Source organism: Alexandromys fortis, unplaced genomic scaffold (genome assembly GCF_014885135.2).
Source record: "Alexandromys fortis isolate MF-2015 unplaced genomic scaffold, M_Fortis_MF-2015_v1.1 scaffold_27, whole genome shotgun sequence".
In the NCBI taxonomy this organism is placed as follows: Eukaryota; Metazoa; Chordata; class Mammalia; order Rodentia; family Cricetidae; genus Alexandromys; species Alexandromys fortis.
Window position 1 is genome coordinate 5,423,106 of NW_026067952.1, and position 23,522 is coordinate 5,446,627.

The window sequence follows — 23,522 nt, forward strand, 5'->3', positions numbered from 1 at the left end:
TTATGTCTCAAGTCCTTCAGAGTGTCTTAGGTGGCTCTGTCCACTGACTCATGCTTGGGAAATATCTCTGCGGAAGTCACAATCATGTGAAGAGGATCCAAAATTCACAGCAATGCAGGGTTTCAATGGAAGACATACAGATGGGTTCCCCTTGCCTGTCCTGACTGTCTCCCTCCCTTGATCCTCGTGAGCCTTATCAATGTCAGATACCCACTAGGGAATGATCTGTATTCTAAGACTGGACAGTGGTGTCAGGAGCACCTGTTCTTCTCCCATCATTTAACTACACACTCAACCCTATGCATTCTTCAGTGTTGAACAGTCTCCCCCATGAACCTTTTATCTTCCTTTCCTCCTGCACATGTCTATCGCCATAGAGCACACCCACCATTGCTGCCCAAGCTCGTTGTTTTTATGCCTGGACTTGATCTTTCTTGGTGACCCTTGGTTTTCTCCAGCAGAATACGGCATGCTGGTCTGACCTGGGGTCCTAGCACTCATGCTCCTGTTGGAAACCTCCCTTTCACCATAATACTTTGATGTTCATCTGCTGGCCAACCTCACTGTCTTATCTCCAAGTCCTGTCCATCGCCAGCAGGCACTCCCTTCTCTTCGCTGTGTCGCTGGAGGAGAGAACCCCTGGAGCGCATTTGGATGGCTTTCTACCTACAAAGCCATAAGGATCATTGGGAACTTTCCCTATTTTCACTAGGATGTCTGGGAATTTAAGATTCTCCTAATAGCCCCATCCTCCTCCTGCCGAGAAGTGTGGATTGCACGATTATAGAATTGCTGAGAGTCGGTTACCCAGCAAATGGACCATGGGCTATAACTCTAGGAGACATGACCTTGGCTTTATTTCCGCATGGCATATTGTAGAAGTGTTCAAGCCCAGCGCTCAGGAGGCTTAAGCACATCCTTGCCAGAAAACACAATGAGAGACCCATGAAAGAGTAGCTGGAGCTGGAGAGAGTCGCACTAAGGAGATGTGCAAACACTGTCAGGGTGTGTAGTCCCCTGAGGTACACCCATGGGTCCTACGCTCAGTCACTGATAGCCCAGGATTTTACACTTTCTTTATTTCAGCAAGTAACTTATTGATTGTGAGCAGTGTGTTTTCTTGAGCTTTTCTGGGCGTAGCAGATAGTTAAGTAAGAAAGGGTTGGCACCTGTGCTTGTGTTTAACAAGCAGGGGGCGAGAAGGAAAAAGAAATTGAGTATCTAATACTAGATCAGCAATGGATGATTTGGGATATGGGAAAGTGTTGTGAATAGAATAAATATGGGAAGTGGGACCCTCAGGACTCCTTAAATAGTGTGGTCATGGAATGTGGCTTCAAAGATATGACCAGAGCTGGGACTCTAATCATGGAAAGGAGTTTGCTTTCTGAAAATCTGGGAAGGGGGCTTCTAAGGTGTTGGAACATCAAGAGCAAAATCCCTGCACTGGGTAACAGCCCCATGCTGACAGTGTGTCCTGGTAGGTGGGGCACAGCAAACTATGTCCCAGGTGAACCTTGGGCAGGTGACCTGGGACCTCACCATTCAGGGCCTCATTGTGGGTGGATATTAGTCGTAAGTGTGGGGAGGCAATGCCAGAGGGCTTGTTTGGGGATGGAATGCTTTCAGTTAATTCATGAAAGGTGCTATCCCGTGAATGGGTTTAAGTCCCATGGGGGGATGGGAGAACTATAAGGAAGAACATTCTGGAGCTAGGCTAGACACAGTGGTGACCTGAGGCAGGGCAGTAACAGTCAGCTGCTCCTCACACAGGAAGTGATTACTGAGCTTGTCCTTGTCAGGCACTGTTCTGGGATCGTGGAGCTACAGGAGACAAACTCATTGTCTGTCCTCATAGGCCTCCAGTAAAGTGAGTGAGACGGAAGCAAAACCACCAATGCCACAATTATATTACGTGTAACAGATGGTTTATTGCTGCGCAAAGATTATGGTCCAGACATGCCAGAGACGAGGTGGCTTAAGTGATCACACTGCGTTTTCTAAGAGCCCTTGTGGATAGGAATTCAAGGTTAAGGTGTTGAAAAATTAACTTCGGAGATATCATCCTAGGCTGGCAATTTTTTTCTGCAGTGAAACTTCTCATGGTCTTTTCTCTCTGTGTAAAAGTCCTTGGTGTCTTTTTGTGTGTCTGGATCTCCTCTTCCTGAAAGTTCACTAGTTGGGTTAGATCAGGGGCTACCCAACAGCCTCATTTTGGCTTACTCAATTCTAATAAAGCAGTATGGCTAGATACAGACACGAGACAGTGGCGCTATGGAGAAACACAGACCTTGGGAAAGCAGTGGCCAGGTGGGTACTGCATTCGCGGACTGGAAGGAACTAATCTTATTCGATAGGTTAGCTTGGGAGACAGATGCCCCAAAAGATGGTGGTTTTCACATCTCTGAGTATTCCTTCCACGTCTGAGGTAGTACCCACAGGCCTTGGAGCTGCTCATGGGATTCCACGTCATCTCACCTCTGCACCTCCCAGGCAGCCGGCTGCACTGCAGTATTTCCCCCAAATCCTCTGCCACAGAATTAATTTTACTCAGAAGTTTGCAAGATTTTAACTAGACTGAAAAAATATATTTCCTTATATCTTCGAAATTTTATGAGTCTCTGCTTCTGTCCTTCAAAATATTTTTCTATTGACATAGGACCATCGTTTATCAATAAAGGATTCAATTAATTATTCTAAACGTTGTGGACAGAGGAATCAGGACTGATTTGCAATCTTATCCTCTTTCCCATTGAAGCTGGCTATAACTGTTTTCCTCAAAGCTTTCAAAACAGTGACCAAAAGTCAGGCATAATCCTCCAAAGAAACTATTTTCTTTTACCACGGAAAGCTTCTCGCCCATATTTTAGAGCCCATTTAACTTGCTGTTGTTGTGATTCCGAATTATTTTGTGGCTATCATCCTCTGCTAGATCTTGGTGCCAGCCCTTAGCAGGGCCACCGCAGTTAAAGCTTCGTTACATGTCAGCACACGGTTCCACTCAGTTTCAAACTTTCTAACTCCCAAGTTGACTTTTAGATTTCTTTTTTTTTCGAACCTGTTTTTCCCCCTATCATGGGGCCGTGTCTCTCAGCCCACAGAGCAACTGCAACACGCTTCTAATGTATGTAGGAGCCTTCACTTCAATTGTGTGGCCTCCTGCTGAGCATTGTCAGGTTTAAAGAGCGAGATAAAGGGCACAATAATACTTCTTCAGATGCTGCACTGACATCTGCAGGAGTTTAAATGTCACCGGCATCAAGGCATTTTGCCCCAAATGCACAGTCGGTTTCCTCTTAACCCTGTTCAGCTGGATCCCATTTTAAGGGGAACTCAGTCTCAGTGAGTAGTCAGGTAAGTAGGGGGTGCTACAAGCTTAGCGGATGGCTTCTTGGAGGACCCAGGGATACCTGTGTTTGACTGAAGGTTGGCGAGTTGGCGTTGGCACAATCATTTCATCCCCCAAAGTGCGGAGGCAGAGGGAAGGAAATGATGGAAAGAGTGGCTGGAGAGGAGACTGGAGTTGGGTGTGAAGGGAGGGTCAGAGAAGCCAGGAGCCCCAAGAAGACCAAATGCAAGGAAGATCCCACCCAAAAGATACTGATCATGAGTCAGGGGTGATCCAGGGCTTATCCAGATGAGAGATGAGAGGGAGACCTACGGGGAGACTGCAGGATGAGAAGATAATTGAGGAAAGTCCGGGTAGTTTATAGTGGTTCCCACAGTGTGTGGAGGAGGCAGACTCACTGCTGGATTTAGGGGCTCAGATAGGGTACCACTGGCCATTGGGAATTGTTCCAAGTGACCGAACGGAAGAGCAATTTATGAGAGGCCACAAATTGGTGGGACCAGAGTACTGATGAGTTTGGCTAAGGCTGACGGTGTTTTCATCAAATGCACTCAAGATTGTACGGGAAGGGACTTCACATAAAATGCAGACTGGAGAAATCAGATGATTGACAGCTCTGAACAAAATACTCCCACCTCCACCCCACTCCCTGCAGCCCTTTCAGTGTGGTATGAGGTCCTTTAAGTTCCCCTCCGTATCCACCATTCCGTAGCAATTTGCCAACATTGGAACTGGCACTAAATACCAGTCCTCACTCTGCAACATTTTTTTTCTTTATTTTGTGGAAATGTCTCTCCAAAATGGAGGATGAAAAATGGAGCAAGAAGGCGGTGTTTTTGTTAGTTTCGATTTACAGTGGAGCTGCTTTCTTCATTTGCATAGCGGTCTGGTTGCTGCGAGGATTTGGGTTTGATGTCCTTGCTGTAAATCATAATCATCCGTGTTTCCTGAGAACGTGAACACCCGTGGACATTCCACATCTGCATTCTGAATTGGGAAGGGAGGGAGGAGATGAAATAATGAAAGACAAGAATGGAACTCTGTGGCTGAGAAGGGAGAAGGGGGAGGAGTCAAAAACCTGCAAAAACCTGCAAAAGGGAACTGTCTCTAAGTGTCTGTCTCCTGGAACTTAACCACTTGCCCCATGACCCAAAGGAGAAGAGGAGGGCGACCTTTGTAAAACTCAACAGGATGACTAGATTTTGGAGCCTAGACACTCCCTTCCCTTTTGAAACTGGAGTAGAAACAGACCTACAAGGTTTGTTCCATTTGTAATTATTCAGCCATAGAGAAGGCTGCACTTCCGGGTTCTAAAGGCAGGCACGTGTGGTTAGACCCTCGGGGTTCTTTTTGTGCCCCCGCATGACCCACGGTCACGCATGCGTGGTTACATCCACATAGGAACCCTTGTGCGCGCATGTGTGAGTCACCTGTCACCTACATCATCAGTGTGACTTAGTCACGCCAGCCCCCTGTTCGCATGTGTGGGGCAGCCTTTAAAAGCTGTACCTGGATCTCCAGGCCTGTCAGCACTCAAACTCCTAAGCGGATTTGTTGGCGTTCCGTGTCTCCTTCTCACTCGCGCCCAGGTAATTTCACCATTCCTAGCTGAAGCACTGAGAGCTCCAAACCCGCTTCCCAGAATTATTCAGGAGAGCCAAAGGAGAACAATTGGAAGCGACCAGAGCAGCATGACACTTGTCACATTGGTAGATGGAGACGGCCTGCAGAAGCGGTGTCATCTGGGTCTTGCACCCATGACACTTTAGCCACAGGGCTGTGACAGTGTCGTGGGGGGTATCTGAACTGTTGTCAGCTGGTTTAAAGACCAGAGCAGATGGTACATACTTTCTCCCAGCAAGTGAGAAATCACACTGAAGTCCCTGGCTTTGGGGAGAGTCTTACAGGTAGTGGCACAGTTCGGTAGACAAGACAGGTCAAAACATCCACAGGGGAAATGGAGCATGGACAGGGGTCCCTTGTAAAATATTTGGGAGCCAAACGACAAGCCAGGAAAGTCATTACAGTCCACCCTGAAGGCCCTTCCTCTGCACTCTGAGGCCTGTCCAATGACACCGTCTTCCGTTTCAAGGGCAAGAAGGCAAGAGAGTGACTAGTTCAGAATGGAGTTTGGGGCTCAGATGGGACTAGGCTGAATTCTTTGTTTCTCTCTGTGAAGCTCTGTCACTTTGGTAACTGTTCTAGTTTCATCTCTGTTGTACGATAAAATACCTGATTAAAAAAAAAAAACAACTTAGGAGAAAAGAATTTATTTGGCTTAAAATACTAGGTTACACTCTATCATAGTCAGGAACACAAAGCAAGAGGAGCTTGAAGAAGATACATTCACAGTCAAGAATAGAAGGAAACGCATGCACACATTCTTGCTTGCTTACTTATTTATTCTCAGCTCAACTTCTCCAGTGACAAAATTTAGGGTCCCCTGCCTAGGAAATGGCACCCTACCCAAGCTATGCTCTATCTTCCAATATCAATTAGCTTAATTCCCCTACCAGAAAGGGGAACACTTATTTTCCGCTGATGGGAATGCAAACTGGGACAACCACTATGAAAAGCATTGTGGAGGAAAATCCAAACTCGGAAGATGGAAATAGATCTACCACAGGATCCAGCTACACCACTCTTGAGAATATATCCAAAGGAATCTGTATGTCAGCATAGAGGATAGAGGGAGTTGCTCCTTCATGCTCATTGCTGCCCTATTTACAATAACTAGTAAATGGAAAGGGCCTTACATATCCATCAACTGATAAATGGATACTGAACATGTGGCAATTTTGCACAATGGGATATTAAACCTTTGAGAAAAATGAACTTGTGAAACATTAAGCTGTTAAAAATGAAATTATGAAATTCTTGGATAAATGGATCAGGCTGGAAACAATGATTCTGAGTGAGATAATCCAGTTCCAGAAAGACAAACATCACATATTTTCTCTCCTTTGTAGATACTTCCTTTGAGTCAGATTATGAGTGTGTTTTGTTTGGAATACCCACAGAGATTAGGAAATTAGTAAGGAGCCAGGGGAGTAAGGGAGCTTTCAAGGGAGGAGAGATAGGCCGCTGTACTGTGGATGATTAAAAAGGAGTAATGGAACCAGAAGGGTTAAATTTGGGTGGTGCATGGGAGGACAGTGTAGTATCTTATAACTTAGCCCATATTTTTAAAAATTAATCTACGTTCTACCATGTGCCTTTTATCTCTATCTTCCTGTTCTGTCTGTCCAACTCGTTCAGCGTCTTGTGTGCTTCTCTGCCTCTCTTCTTCCCAGAGTCCTCTCTGTGCCTGGAAGTCCCACCCATATCTCCTGCCTAGCTATTGGTCATTAACTTTTTTATTAAACCAATCAGAAGGTGCCTTGGTAAAGACACATCTTTAAAGAGTACAAAACATTATTCTACAACAGGACAATATAAAGGAGAGAATATGGGGAGGGAAAACTTAACAGTGAAGGCCTTTTGAGAAAGTCCTGTGGAAACCTACTACTATAGGAGCTTTCTGAAATATGTACTGAAGCATAAAATAAAATAATTTTAAGAGTTGCCCTGCAAGAGGAGTATAATGCCCCAGCTAGAGACCACATGTTAGTAAATAAAATTCCCAATAACAGAAAAGGGCTACCTCTTTTTGAGTTGTTGGCCAATAGGGTCCCATAGACCCGACTAAGCATTATAGGCTGTTGTCAATATTGTTGTTTACCCTCCAGAACTTAGTGATAGGATTATATCTTTTAAGATTCTACATACTTCAAAATGAAGCTGGTATTGACCTAGAAGCTTTATCTCTACTGACTAGCTTATACAGTGCTGGAAAGTGCTATGTGGACACAGGAGGAAAAATTAATTAAAACAAAACAAAGTAATAAAAACAGAAAAAAAATTTAAAAGTAGTTACCAGTTTTGCACAGCTTCAGACCCTGAATGCTATAACAGCAAGTGACATGAGAAGATATGCCTGTTGGTGCGATTGTCATGAGAGCACCCAATCACCTTCTGATGGAACCCATGCCTGACACCATTAATAGGGACAAGAAATGGTGACTAGATAGGTCATGGGATTTAGAGGATGACCTCATTGCACTATTCTGCTAAATGAACACTAAATGAACATATAGTATTACTGACTTATTGCTATAGACCAGTGCATCTCAAACACCATCAGAGAAGCTTCTCCTTGCAGCAGACAGCAATGACCACAAAGACTCTCAACTGGCCAATGTACGGAAAATAAGAGATGCTGGGGTGCCCCGCCCTAAATGGAACATACATACCATCACACTCTTCCCACAGGCTCAGGCATCATTGTGGAAGAGGGGATGAAAAGAATGTAAGAGCCAGAGACCATGGAGAACATCAAGGAAATGATGTTTCCTAGACACAGCAGGGCCGTTTCACTTAGGAATTCTTACTAATAGCAGCAGCAGGCCCAAGATCTGTGTGAGCTCAGTCAAATAAAATACTAGAATAAAGACAGGGGGTGGTATGAAATCCTACCACTAGCTTAGGAACTGTTAGCATTTAGTAGATGTGGGAAGAGGGAGGGCCAGTTTTGTTTAATGCTGTGACCATGTAGGTGTAGTACATTCTAGGGAAGACTTTATTCCACAAAGATGGGCAAATTCAACTGCACTTAATATAGAGAGGGTCGGGGCGGCAGACGCAGGGCAGAGTGAAGAGCATGGAGGAGTTGGTGGTGAATATGATCAAAGTATGTTGTAGGAAATTAACATAAAATTAACGAAAATATTACTTTAGAAAATGATAATCCCCATAGACGTAGCTAGAGATGAACCCAATGTAGGGCGTCCTTCCTCTTTGAGGTCCTCTTTCCAGGTGATTCTGAGTTATGTCAAGTTGACAATTACAGTTAGCTGTCACAACAATCTCCAGCTTGCTGATGCTAATTCCTACTCTTCACCATCTGCTTCACAGGGATACCATGAAATTAGAATAGATAAAACATGCAAAGTGTTTTGCTGGCTGTTTTGATGTCAACTTGAGACAAGATACAGTCATTTTAAAAAGAAGGAATCTCAGTTGAGAAAATGCTCCCACCAGATCGGCCTCTGGAATGACCTGTGGGGAATGGTAGGAGAGTTTTCCTGATTCATTATTGATGTAGAAAGGCCTAGCCCATTACTGGTGGTGCCACTCCTAGGGAGGTGGCCCTGGATGGTGTAAGAAAACAGGCTGAGCAAGCCACGGAGAGCAATCCAGTAGGCAGTCTTCCTCCATGCTCACTGCTGTATTTTTACCACCATGTGTCTATCCCGAGTTCCTGTCCTGACTTTCTCGGATGATGAACTGCAAGCTGTGAGATTAATTAAGCCCTCCCCTCCCCAAGCTGTTCGTAGTATTTTACCAAGGCAACAGAAACCTCAACTAAGACTCCTACTTAGCACTAAGTGTTTAGTAAGTATTATTTTTCCTATTTTTCTTGATGTCTTTGGTATTATACGGCCCCTCCGTTTAACCCTACCTGGGAAAAGGAGTCTGAGCCCAGCTTATTACTAATTTTATTGATGGCCGTAGAGAATCTTCAATGGATTTAATGGCAAAGCTCATTCCTCTTGTCATTAGTGATCAGCTAATGGAAACCAGATATTGCTGTTTTGTTGGGAACTTGTATAGAGGAACACTTGACCCCACAAACAAGGAAAGAGATGAACACACACTATCTAACATGAAACCCAGGCAGATCCCAGGGCTGATGATCCACATGCTGGTTTTGTTTGAAAATCATGTTGTGCTCAATCCCCAGAAGCTGCGTTCTACATCCGACCCATGCTTAAGAGATGCCACAGCGTAAAGCTGAGAATGTAAACTATGCACCTTTGTGAACATGGGTGGGTTTCTGGAATTCATAGGGGCAGTTGCGCTGTATCGAGTAAATTCTGGATGCTGAGCATGGTACCTATCCCATGGAAATATGCAGTAAACGAAAGCTCTTATACTTTCTTTCTAATTTCTTCCTACTATATTCTTTGTCCTTATCCATTGCCATCATTAGCATCTTCACCAGAATCAAGGGAGGAGCTTTGGGTTCTATGATTCTGCCTTTAACCTACTGTCACTGCCAGGGACAACATTCACTTTGGACCATTTTAGAGATGTGTGGACCAAGTTGTCATAGGAACTTTGAGGGTCTCCTAGGATAGGATTCACATCTTGGCACCCTGTTTTCTGGATGCCCAACTGTGCCAAACCATGCAATGCTTAGAGTCTCAGTTTTGTGATCTTTGAACTGAAGATGCTCTCCTGTCTACTCCATAGATCATGAGGCTTAAATGAGACAATATATGGAATTCACAGTATAGGCCTCACTCTGCAGTGGTCCATCAACTCTTTTCTGAGCCTAGCATCTTCTCAGGCACATGCCTATCCTGGACTGCTGTCCCTGATGGAGAAGTGGTGTGGGAAGCTGCATCCTGTCCTCATGTGTTTTTTGGTTTTCTCTCTTAGGAAAAGCACCTCATTTCCTGCGACTCCAGAACGTTGAGGTGAACGTTGGGCAGAACGCCACGTTTCAGTGCATTGCTGGTGGGAAGTGGTCTCAGCACGACAAGCTTTGGCTTCAGGTAAGATTGAGAGAGAATCTTGTTCACATGTTCCCTCCCTTTGCAAGGAAGAACGTATATTCTTCAAAGAGGGGTGGGGTGAGGGAGGGTTATCGTTTTAAAAGATTCCTGCTCCTTGGATATTGCTCTCCACCTGTGCTTTTGTGAAAACTTATCTACTGTTCCACTAGATTGACATTTTATAGATGGAGAAGCTGATGACAATGTCAAAATTCCAGGTCTAGAATTTGTGAATATGACCCCCCTACAACTACCACAAAGTACTCTCTGATAAAGTTTGTTATTAAAGCTACACTTACAAAGGCTAAGATGAACTGAATATTTTAGGGTTTGGGTTTGTGACGTCCTTAACAAAAAGGTACTTGGATATCTTCATGAAACAGTTACTCTTTTCTTAGAAAAGGCTCCTGGGATGATCAGATTCTTCTCTGGCTAAATGAGCCCATCACCGAGTAGAGTCCATCAGGACAGTGCTTTAAGCGTGGGTCCACTTGTCTTTCCTTTCTGCTCATCGGTCCTGCTTCCCTAGCTAGATGAGAGAGCTTCTCGGGGTAGAGTACAAAGCCAGAGGATGGGACCGAGAATGAGAGCATGCATGGTGATGTCACTGTCATGCTCCTGTCACTGTGAACACAAGTACAAAGGTCCGAGGGAGCACAGAAGGTAGAGCAGAGCTAAGCTTCTCCCTGCAGTATCCGTGAGGACATCTTTATCCTCTCTCTCTCTCTCTCTCTCTCTCCCTCTCTCTCTCTCTCTCTCTCTCTCTCTCTCTCTCTCTCTCTCTCTCTCTCTCTCTCTCTCTCTCTNCTCTCTCTCTCTCTCTCTCTCTCTCTTTCTCTCTCTCTCTCTCTCTGCACACACACACACACACACACACAAACACTTCTTTTTTGCAATGTCTTGCTATATAACTGAGGCTGGCCCAAAACTTTTTATCTTTCTTACTCAGCCCTTCAAGTGCTAGGATTACAGGTGTGAGCCACCATACCCAACTTCCATTTAATATAAAATTTTTTCAAAGAACTTTACTGAAGATAATCGAGAGGTAATATTTAAGGCATACAGCTTGACAAATTTAATGTATTTGTGTGGGAATTGTTTCATAATTGAGTTAGTGAACATTGGTGTCACCTTCCAAGGTGTCCTTGTCTCCATTTTTAATCTCTCCCTGCTCCAGTGCGGGATAAAGAACCAATGGTGTTTTCTCAAACTATGTATTAGTTTACGTGTTCTACAATTTTGTATCAATGTCGGGTTTGGGGGAATGGGTCAGTGCATGAGGCCGTGCTGTGTGTGAGGACTGGAGTACAGATTCCCAGAATGCATGAAAATTCCTATGTGGTAGCATGGTATCTAATCCCAGTGTGCCTGTGGTGAGACGAAAGGTGGAGACAGGAGCATCCCTGAAGGCTTATGAGCCAGCTAGCCTGGTGAATGCACATGGACACAAGAGGCGGACCTGTTAAGAGCAAGGCTCCCAGCAGATATATCAAATCGCAGTGAGGCTAGGCAACCACTCTCTTATTAAGGCTGCAGTAATGCAGTAGGACAACAGGGTATCAAAAGCAGGCAACAGAGTCAGAGACTGCCCCTGATCCCACTGTTATTAGCTAAGAAGAATCTGCTACAAACATTAATATGCTATGTGTGTGTATTATGTATGTATGTATGTATATGGATGTGTTATTCTTTCATTGCTCTTTGGTAAATGTCTAGTAGTGAAATGACCGGGTCTTCTGTAGATGTGGGTTTACTTTCCGAAGAACCAGGAGCTATTTCCAAACATGGCATTGCCCAGCAGTCTAGGCAAGAGCTCTTGTGTCCCATCCTCACCAACACCCACCGTAGTTGGTCTTTTCAATTCAAGTAGGTGTTCCTTTGTACCTCAGTGTATTCAAAAGTTTGTCTCCCCAGTGACCAAGGATGTTCAACGATTCTTCTTGTGCTCATCGGCCCAGGCGGATTCTATACATTTTAATGGCAGTTTATACTGTTGCCTCTCTTCTTACATTTGAACCTTTTTTTCCTACAGTTGAAAACTCCCTGGGCAACAAAGCCCATCTTAGGCACTAACAATTTCCCCTTGACGCTTCTGTCCTTCTGCGTCACTCCATATGAAGTAGCGCTATTGACTTTTTCCATCATAATTAGAGTTAACGCACATTTTGCTCCGGAGAAGCACTGTCATTTCAATGGCATTGATTCCACTGGGTTATGAGAATGAGGGAAGGGCAATCACGGTATCTTGAGAAACTTTATTTGGGTATTCCAATTATTGTAAGGTCAGTATCGCTGCAGTTCTGACTTGTGTGCACGAAGCCTCAGGTCTGTAAACAGAAGATATTAACGCAGAGCACAGCAGAAGTGTCGAAGAAAACAGACAGACATACACATCGTGGAGCTCTTACACATCTTATTTATTTATCGACTCTTCAGCATTTTTCAGGTGGCTTCCAATAGGGTACAGAGCAAGACAAGATCCTGTAAACTAAAAGCAAGGCACCACGAGGCAGGAAGAACACAAGAGAGCTACTTCTTAGGCTATGACTGTATTTGCACATTCGCGCTGCTGGCTCTCGGGTCGCGAGTGGGACGCCCGAGCACCACAGGCACCAGTGGGATAAAGAAAGCTTGTCAGACATACAGTTTACAATGTCTGCGAGATAAACACAAACCAATTGCTCAGGAAAATTCTAACTGTTGTTCACACAGAGGCCAGACAGAAATAGCTCCCGGGGGCCCTCATAAAGCTGAGCCTGTGTGATGTAATGAACAGCGTCCCTCACCACAGTCCTATTGAGGGTACACAAGTGGCTTCTGTGGGTCCGCTTCCCATCATAATAACACTCTGTGTGGAAGCAGGCTTAGGAGGGGGAAGGGAACGGGGGGCACAGCTCGAGCAGGGGTCCTCAGCTTTCCGCTAATCTATCTCTACCCGGGGAGGCTTTAAACTTAACGCAGTGAGTGGATAGATACAATAACTACCCCTGCAAGGAAGGCTCCTTGGATATTGGCTCCCTCCTCCATATTTTAGGGAATATTAGGAAGGAGGGCTTAAATACTGGGCTTCTGCCAAAGGCCTGTGTTGACCAGTGAAGTTCCAGGCATGCGTGCAACATTGTGATTGGAAGCTGTTGAACATGGTAAGCACAGAGAAACAGAAACAACAGGACACACACACATACACACAAGTATATGCAGTATATAGACAGGTCCGGCATTTGTGGAAGATAATTAGGCTCAAAACTAAAACCATCAGTGCTAGGTTTTTCTAAAATTAGCTCCATTTATGGCAGTTTTCTAAGGAAATGACCAGAAATGGGGACAAAGATGTACCTGTTACTGTAGTCAATTGAACAGAAAACTAGAAAGAACTGGAATGTTCTGCAAGTGGTTAATTAAGTAAATGCTGGGATGAAGTAATTAAATACCAGATGGTGGACAAATACTTAATGATATTCTCATAGTATGTAATTAAGTGAAAAATGCAAGCTATAAAGCAGTTAATATATTTAATATTTTAAAGAAAAAACATGCACATACCTAAATATGTACAGTTATATACTTACTTATATAATGTACATACATCCCTATATACCATGCATATGTGTATATATATATGCTTATAATACTATAAAGCATACATCGATATTACTAATTGTGGTAATAGATCATATAAACTATTTCGTTGAAATATAAATTTCATTGAAATAGAAATAGAAATAATATTTCATTGAAATAGTAAAAGTGAATGCAGAAAATTACAAAAACAAAAATAAATGCCTTTAAGAGGGGAGAAAATGGTCACTTTCCCTTAGATATAGGTATTCTGGGGATAGTAGCAAGTGTCTCCTAGGGTTGAGTGGTCAGTTTCAGTGTGATGGCTAGCTTCCTGGTGAGGACACAGACCAGATTCTCTCAGGCATACTGTTTATCCAGATGGGTGTGAAGAATATTCTGCATGTGTCTTCTTTTCTTATCACAATGCATGGCAGATGGGACTCTACCCTCATCCAACTCCGCAGGGACGTCAGAGCAGGACCACCTGTCAGGACCACCATGGAGCTGGCCTTTGAGGCCTCTCTACAGAGAGTATGCTCCCCTGGGAGTCTGTACAACCAATAACAGTTGCCGCCTCAGAAATGAGGCCTTGTGTCCAGATGGTGTGCATGGATCTCAGCAGGGTCTGTGTATGGGTTGAGGCAATCATAGGCACCGGAGAGGGTCTGCCAGGGAAAGGGTCTCATCCTGGGAACCCATCACTCCATGTCAGCTGCACCAGGCTGTGAGATAAGAGGCATGTCTGTCAGTCCGCATAGTCTGTTGTCAGTCTGCGTAGCAGCAATTCTCCCTGTTTACTTCTTACCTTGATCCCCGGGAAAGCGCTGGTTACCAACGTGCAGAGAGTGCTGAGTGAGGAATCTCCTCCCCCAAACAGCTCTGAACTTGATGATGTCCCTCTGTGTCGGGCTTCTACATGGTGGTCATAGAAATGACGCAGCAAGGATGGGAGAGCCAAGAGAGATGTCCTGAGGGCCTACACACAAAACACTTGGAAAACCCATGAAAGATAATGATCTTTCAACAACAGCAACAAAACAGCTGACATTAACAGCCCCGATGAGGGGGAGCATGGGCGAGAGGGGCGTAAATGAGGAATTCAGTGTCAAACTGGGATTGAGCAGGAGAGCCAGGATAAGGATGTGGGTTGCATCCTAAAGTCTTGGGTTCTTTCATGTCGCTTGGCCACACCAAATCTAAACATTCTTTGCAGGTGGATCCCTATTTAAAAAAAATGTAACTTCAAGCTGGGAAAATGGCTCAGTGGGGAAAGTGCTTGCCATGTTAGCTTGAGGACCTGAGTTCAATCTCCAGCACCCATGCACATCTTCAAGCTCCATGCTTGGGAGGCAGAGACAAGACGATCCCTGGGTTTGCTGGCCAGTCACCTTAGCTGATTCAGACAGCTGAAGGCTCAGCAGGAATCTTGTCTCAGTAAGGTGGGGAGCGATTGAGGAAGATATCCAATGTCAGTCTCTGTCCTCCCACCACACACACACACACACACACACACACACACATGTGCGCGCACACACATGCACACACCTATATGTGTGAACACAGATGCACATGCACACACGCACATGCGCACATATGCACACACGTTCCTTTATTTAGCATACATTTATGCCTCTACTTTTCCCTCTACTGTACTAGAGACTTAAATGTTTTTGAATTCCCCAAATTTATAAGAAAATCAGTGAAATAAAAATATACTTGAAATGTCACTCAAACTGACTTCTCTGGATGCATGTTGGCTTTATTGCCCCCTCCTTAGCCATGTTTCATAAATACAAGGTTGATATTTGCAATGTGGTTTTCTTCAGCATCCATCTCTTTCTAAAAGCCACCCTTGTAAATATCAGCAGTGTGTTCCTTGTTAAAACCCAGGGATGCTTATCAGTCCTTATACAGATGTTCCGTGGCTTAAGGATGGAGTGGCATCCCGATCAACCCGTACTGAATGTGAGTGGCATTTAAAGTACATTTAGCGCACTCAAGCTAAGGGTCAGCGTAGCTCAGCGATGTAGTGTATTGTGGAGTTCCAGTTGCTTTCCCATCTCATTGCTGACTGACTGGAAGCCAGGGCTCCTGCCTGCTGTCCGTCATCTTCACAAGCAGTGTAGCACATACCGCTAGCCAAAGCCCAAATGAGAATTCAAAAATGAAAGTGCAAGTCCTGCTTAATATGTACCACGTTCACACTGCTGTGGAGTTGGTGGTGTTCTCCATCAAACCCCCATCAGTGGGGTCACTGTCTGTACTTGACTATTCTTCCACTGAGTACTCCTTCCGTGAACATCTGCCTGCCCTCCTGGGTCCCTGAGGTCATGAGCCAGTCACTGTTACAGGATTGTTTTTAGCTGATTTGCAGGTTAACAGGATGCTTCTGGAAGACGTGGGACTCCTGGTTCAGAGATGAGGGGTGGGTGTAAAATGATGTCCCAACATGGGAGATCTGTGTCATAGCCATGTTAAGAAAAGTACATTAATATTTACTAGTAGACATTATTGAGATATAAGCTATAATCATTAATCATTTTTTTTAGTTATGGTCTTGACACCTCATACTTCATCTTCTCTGATATTCTTCACCCAAAGGTCTCTCCAGATCAACAAATAGCTCCAGGATATGCATGACACTCCTGGTAGAGCGTTTCCCTAGTGTGTGCTGTAGCCCTGGGTTCCATATCCAGCACTGTGAAAAGTAAATGGAAAACAGCTTCCTCTGCGCCTAATGCCCGCATCCTTTCTCCTGTCATAAGCAACTCTGAGGACCCTGGCTACTCTGACCTGGAGCCTTCCCCTTGGATATGTCTCTCTCTTGTGCCACTTCTTTGTGCCTTTTCTCATCCCTGGCCTATGCTTTCAGGATTTATTCCAGCTCAGCTGGCTTCCTCCTTGGCTAGAAGCTGGGGGCAGGACAGAGAGTGCTCAGAACTAATCTTTGCCCCGCCTCCTACCTGGAGCTCACCTTCTGTGAGTGAAGACAGACCATTGAGCAAAACATCTAACTACTCCATCACAAAGTGGAAAGGCTGCTTGGGGAAGATGGGGCTGGTGGTGGCAAGATGGGGGAAGCAGGGAGGGGTGCATGTTTAGTATGGGCAGCAGCTTGGGAGGAAGTGGCCTTCCTATGGAGCTTGGAGGGGTGGACCACTCTCAAACAAAGGAGGTTGTCGCTCGGAGTTGGCAAATCTGCAGGCCTTTCCCCACCTGCTTGTCATGTCTGCTTTGCTGCAAGTCTGTGGCTCTCTGTGGGGCCTACACCAGTCGTCTTCTGGGTCCACAGGAGCTCTGGACTCAGGCATCAGACCCAAATGAGCCGCTGGCCATGAATGCAGTGGACCCTTGGAAGGCTTTCAGAACAGCTAATCAAAAATGATTTATGTCTACTTCTATTTCTTTTAACTTTTAATAAAGAATAATCAAAAGCTATTCTTTAGAGACTGCCAAAAAGGTACAAATGTGCTCTTAAGAGAATTGATGGACACGATTCTAGTAAGTTTCCAAATGTCATACCATTGCAGGGAGGACTGGGGGTGAAAAGAATATTCATTACCAATGGATTGTGGGAATGTCACCTAAATATTTGCTGGCTGTGAGACTCCTGGAGCAATCAGACCATTTCAGCTGGAAATATTGGCCCTGATTATTTATATTATTTACTTATATTTTTGATTCCTGAAGCTCAAACTAGCTTGCGAGACTGCAAGACACTGTATTAGAATATCTTCTATTCAGCGAGTGTGCAATTTGTTGTGTAGAACCAGCCACAGTTTTCTTGTATTAAAGACAGCCTTGTCCTCATTTCTGCCAATTACAAATCAATTGCAAGCCTGGCTCCTCTCTCTGAAATTATGACAGCCTTTTCCCCCCCTCATGCTATGTCTTATCTCTTTGTGAAGGGGATAATGTCATGGCACAAGAGGTGAGTGGAGAAGGAACAGCAAAGCAGTGAGGCCATAATAGATGCCTTGATAGATAATTAGGAAGCGGGAACATAATTAGGAATAGAATATGCTCTGCGCATTAGGCATAGCTCTTTTCTAGGTGGTTCCCAAGACAGAGATCCTCCCTGAGGTGGAATGGCGTGTATGTTGAGGGGATAACGAAGTGTAAATATTACTAGATCATTTTCTGCAATGGATAAGCTGGCTTACCCACATAAAACAATGCAAGCTTAAAGGAAGTAGAATACAAGTTTATTTTATAGAGAGGTGAGATAGAAATAGATAGGTTGATAGATAGATAGAGTGAGAGATTGCTTTTGAGTTCATGGGAAACTGTTATTACCCTGAGAGGGGTATTGGTAAGCATGAGATTGAACTGAAGGTTGTTTAGGCTGTAGGACCCCTTTGTTCTGGTTAGAGCATGTGTCCCATTCCTGGATTTATTGGAATGTATGTTCCTCTCTAACCAGATGCAGCTCCATTGACCTTGGTAAGCAGACAGAACCTCTGGTAAGCTTCTGTGGGCGGGACTAAGTCATCAGAAATGTGGCTCTGTACATACACCCTGGGATGGGTGTAGCCTTCTGCAATTAGGTACCTTTGGTGCAGTGAAAAATTTTCAGCCCCAGGAAATTGTCCTAGTGATAAAGCAGCGTACAATTTGATTTGTGTATTCTGGTGTTATTTGTCTACTTGCTTTCCCCTGAAGGACTGAGAATGAGATTAGCCTCAAGTTGTTGAACCCAGATCAAGGTGAGCGGCACTGGCATCATTTGAGAAGCTGTTAGAAATGAGAATATCTGCCTTCACCCCAAACCCCTGGAATCACTGTGTATGTGATTCGGATGAACACTAAAAACTGAGAGCCATGGGTCTAGACTGATGAAGATGGCTTCAGAAAGCCTTGTTCACCTACTGATCTGTCAGCTGCTATAACTTGATACTATGGGACGTGTGTGTGTGTGTGTGTGTGTGTGTGCGTGTGTGTGTGTGTGTAATGTCTGTTTATGACTTATAGACTTATAGGCTTCAACTATTTCCGGAGAATCAGGCCTGGGCTTTCCACAGAGCAGTCATTGATTTTCAAATACAGAAGCATCTGGAACCTTCCAAGGTCCCCCTTCTGTTACAGAGCCACTGAGGGTCTGTGCCTGTCACACAGTGGACAGCCAATGGGTGCTGGTGGTGAATGGCCTGTTCCTGAAACAGACCATCTAGGTATAGTTTCTCCATCAGCAAAGTTACAAAAAAACGTGCTCTACTGGGGCGCGCGGGCCAGCTTCAGTGCACTTGGGAACTTGCTAAAGATGAAGAATCCCAGGCCTGCTCACTGAATCACACATTATAAAGAAATATTTTATTGCTTGATATCTATATATCTATATATATATATAATCTTATATTGAAGATCAAAGCAAATTTGAGTACTAATGAAATTGATATGCTTACTAATTTTTGCATAAAGAATTAAATCTTGGCTAAATATTTGATACTGTAGGATGGAGAGTTTCTTCAGCACTTTTAAGAGTTGATCAATATTTTAATTTTATAATTGCCAATGATAAGGATTCTGCTGTATATAAATACATAGTGTGTGTGTAAAATCAGTTTTAACAAGGTCTCTACTTTAAGCCATATTTCTTGACTTCTCCTCCAGCTTTGCTCCAAGGTGGTTTCAAATGTATTAGAGACAGGAACTTACTACATAGCCCAGGCTAGCCCCAAACACTCCACCTTCTTGTGTCTGCCTCCCAAGTGTTGGGGTCAGAAATGTTCATCATCACACTTGCTTAAGTAGAACTATTAATTAATATGACCCATAGCATACTTTACCAAGGTCTGTTACGATACAAATAGCCTGATTGATGAGAATCAGTCAGTTCCTAGTTCCCAGTTGATGAAGTCTAAGGCAGGGCCAGAGAGCCCACATTTCTAGTTCACAAGGGATGCTAATGTGATCCAGCTTGAGCACCAGCCTTGAGAAGCACTGTTGTAGGCTATTCTAAGAGCAGGCCTTTTTTCTATGCCCACCCCACTCTTCCGCTGTGAAGTAGGCTATTTCAATGCCCTACTTCATGTTTATGTTTTTGCCTCTTTGTTGTTTTGCTAGAATCTTTACCCAGCCTGTGAATTCCTCTGGGCAGAAATTATACCTTCCACGCCCCACAGTCTCTCATTTTCTGTTTTGTAAAATAATGAGTACATTTCCAGAGTGATTAATAATAGAATAGGGAAAGAGAAGAAAAACTGAAGTCCAAGCTCCAGTAAACAGCATCTACAGATGGAGGATATCAGCTGCAGCTCTCCTAAAAATTTACTCTGCTAACCATTTCCCCAGGGCTACTGAGGTGGCCCGTCCAGTGACCACCCTTGGAGGACTTCCCCAGGGATTTGAAGAGGAACGAATCCCTCATGTGCTGGCCAGTGAGCACAGTACTGAGTAAAGACTAAACACTCCAAAATGCCAGCTAGGACCAGATGTGGTAGCACAACTGTATTCCAGGGATGCCAGGGTACAAGTCGAGACCAGTTTGGGCTATTCGGTAAGTTAAGAGGCTAGCCTAAGCGATAGAGAAGATGGTTTTAAGATCTTAAAATACAATCATATTAGCTTGACTTTTATTCAATGCTCACATTAATCTTAATTTAAACAAAGGATTCAGTTCTGTTCATTTCTGTAGTTCTCTCTCTCTTTCTTTGTGTGTGTGTATGTGTGTGGTGTATGTGTGTGTGTTGTGTTGTGTTGTATTATGAAACAGTGTTTTATTGTAGAAAACTTGAGCTTTCTGCTTAGCAAGTATTCTATCATGGTCACTTCCCATTAAAAACAACAATACAACCTATGGAAGCAAATTATTTAGAAACCAAGTACTCATAGGTTTCAAAGTGACGCTTGCTGGAATTCAGGGGCACCATGTGTGATTTACATTAGGCGAAGGTGGAGATAGGAAAGTGTCAGGCAGCACAGATGCTTTTATTGTCCTTACCAGAGTCTCTTTAGAAGTCAAGAGTTCTTGTTCCCTGAGCCTGTGCATGTAAACTGATTAAGGCTCTAGCTTCCTATTTCTAGGAGCCAACTTCAGCCAATGGTAAGTTTCCTCATGTTGCTATGACTACACCTGGCCACATTCGTAGTTCAAGTGTTGGCTCCTGGTTTCTAGGCAAAGACTTCTCTTTTCACTAGTGACACCCTTTTAACCATAAAAAAGTTTACCCTTATATATATATAGGTATATCCTTATATATAGGATATATAAGACAGGCATGTAAATCAAACACATTGGCAATAAATTATAAAGAAATATTTTATTGCTTGATATATATGTATATAATTTTATATTGAAGATCAAAGCAAATTTGAGTATTAATGAAATGGATATGCTTACTAATTTTTGCATAAAGAATTAAATCTTGGCTAAATATTTGATACTGTAGGATTTCTTCAACACTTTTAAGAGTTGATCAATATTTAATTTTATAATTGCCAATGATAAGAATTCTGCTCTATATAAATACATAGTACAAAATGGGAGAGTATGTTTAGGGCCATTTTAGAAATTGTTTTATTTAATAATTAAAAAAATAAAACTCAAGTCACATACTCAAACAAAAGTTCTAACAATCAATTATAGCATGAACAGTCAAATATGGCATTGTAGGACAATGAATAAAAACCCCGAGTCAGATATTGGGGTTCAACCTGAAGGTCAGAAAAATAAAACAGCCAGCCACTGACTCTTATCTCTACTTCAGTTGGAAATGGTGATTCTGCCTCCAGGAATCCTCAGAATGCAACTGTGTCTGAGAGCTGTCTCCTCCCATTTTATAATCCTCTCTAGGGCTGGGATTAAAGGTGTGCGCCACTACCGCCAGGCAAAGTAGCCAGGCTACTAGGATTAAAGGTGTGTGCCACCACTGCCTGGGATGTAAGGCAGTTTTACTCTCTGATCTTCAGACAAGCTTTATGTATTAAAATGCAAATGAGATATCACTACACGGCATGGTGGTATGCACAGTGTTCATGCCACAACCTAGGGTCTCCGTGAAGGGTTATCTGAGATGCTGGCCCATCAGCATGTCTGTAGGGGATTGTGTGGATTGCTTAGCAAGGACACTATTGAAAAGTTAGGGGTACCATTCCTTGATTTTATACTTGGGCTGCAGAAGAATAGACAAAGCTAGTTCAGTAATAAACGTGTATGCTTTCGCTTCTCCCTGCTTGACTGTGGATGTCACCGGCCGCTTTAAGCTTCTTCCCTGGGACTCCCTGATAGGCTGGATTTAATACAGAATTATGAGCCAGATGACAACCCCTTTTCTCCTCTAAATCGCTTTATGTCAGGGTATTTCATTATAGCAAAAAAAAAAAAAAGAAACTATGATGTTCCCCTTGTCAATTAAACGCATGGATCTAGATTTCAAATCCTTTCCTTGTTTAACCAAGTTCCCTCTTGATTTTTCCTTTGCATTTCCTGTTCTGCCTTACTCTGGGACTGGAACAGTAGCTATGGCATGTGCTTCTTACCCACTCACTGCGTTTGAATCCCTTCATATGGTCATAGCATTCAAACACCCAGGTCTCTTCCTGTCTGAGCATGCACGTCCTGCTCTCGGAGTACTCTGGATTTCTTCCTCTGGAATCCTCCATCCTGCTTGTCCGCCTTGACCTCCAGCCCTCACCCGCTCTTCCCTGCCTGTTTTGAGCCAGTCACACTCACAGGCTGTTCCCATCAGCGCTCCTCTTTCTGAATTTAACCTCCATTTCTCCTTGCCCACAGTCCATCCCTGCACTCTCTCTGCCTTGACTCGGGGGCCCTCCTGCTTGTCCCTGCCCTGCTGTTACCTGTTCCCAATATGACAAGTATGATTATCAAAAGGGCCTGCTTTCCAGAGATTTCACAAGACAACCTGCAATTTCCTATCCTTCAGTGGGAGAAAGGTTCTCAGTTCAGGAGCTGAACAGAAAAAAAAAAATGTGAACGGTTCAGGGGAATGCACTTAATCCTCTTCAGTTCTGCCAGAATCTGACATCATTAGGAAGATAAGTAAATAATACTGGAGGCAACATCAAGATAAGATGTAAATGCGCACGGTGCAGCCTGAGCACTTAACCAGCCCTTTCTCTTAGTGTTAGTTTCTTATTGCGGGTGAAATAAATTCTACAAACCTAACGGCTCAGAACAAATTTATTTCTCTGCCATTGTTGAGATGAGCAGTCAGAAAGGAGCTCCAGTGAGTCCTGCATATGGCGCTCAGGTGTTGGTGGGCTGTGTTCCCTGAGGGTGTGTCCAGCCAGTATATAGACTGCACGTGGCCACGGATAGCAGTGAGTTCAGCCTACCGCAAAATCGTAAATGTAAAAGTCGTGAAGTTTCTGCAGTTGTTTTTATGTTTGGTTGTATGTCCTTTTGTTAATTTCAAAAGAATATTTGTTTTAATTTTATATGTATGAGTCTTTTGCCCTCATGTCTGTGTACCATGTGCATGCAGTGCCCAAGGTGGCCAGAAGAGGGCACTGGATGCCTTCTAACTGGAGTCACAGATGATTATGATCTGCTGCATGAATGCTGGAAATTGAAGCCAGGTCCCCTGGAAGAGCAGGCGGTGCTGAGTCATCTCTCTAGCCTTGATTGTAGTGGTTTTTTTTTTTTTTTATTGAGAACTTTGTAGATGATGATGATGTTGTTGTTTTACAATGACAAAAGGTTGGCCTGCTTGTAAGTGCCTGGGGAGAATGCCTTCCCTCTAATAAATGATACCGTGACCTCCAATTTCCTGTTATAAACAATACCCGTGAGTCAGTTAGCTCCTGACTCCTTCCTTCAGATTCAAGTGGGCAGCTGCCTCCCTCTAACCTGCCCTTCTGCCCATACCTCCTCTTCTGACTCTCATGCTCCCCACCCCCACTTTAGCTTGAAAGCTTTTGTGGTACATTGATCCCAGGTGTGTGTGTATAATATATATACACACACACACATATATGTATGTGTTTCTATACGTATATGTTTGCATTCTCGCAGGTTCTGGGTATTAGGCTGTGCGAATCTTTGGGAGGGAGCT

At 43.8% G+C, this 23,522-nt stretch overlaps 1 protein-coding gene across 1 annotated transcript in view; it reads left to right on the forward strand.

The window, feature by feature from the left end:
- Nucleotides 1-23,522, forward strand: part of Ptprt (protein tyrosine phosphatase receptor type T) — a 1,017,256-nt gene that overhangs the window by 376,089 nt on the left and 617,645 nt on the right. The window contains exon 6 of the mRNA XM_050150909.1: nucleotides 9,833-9,948. Within this exon, the coding sequence (XP_050006866.1) occupies nucleotides 9,833-9,948 (116 nt within the window). The remainder of the gene's footprint in view (nucleotides 1-9,832; nucleotides 9,949-23,522) is intronic.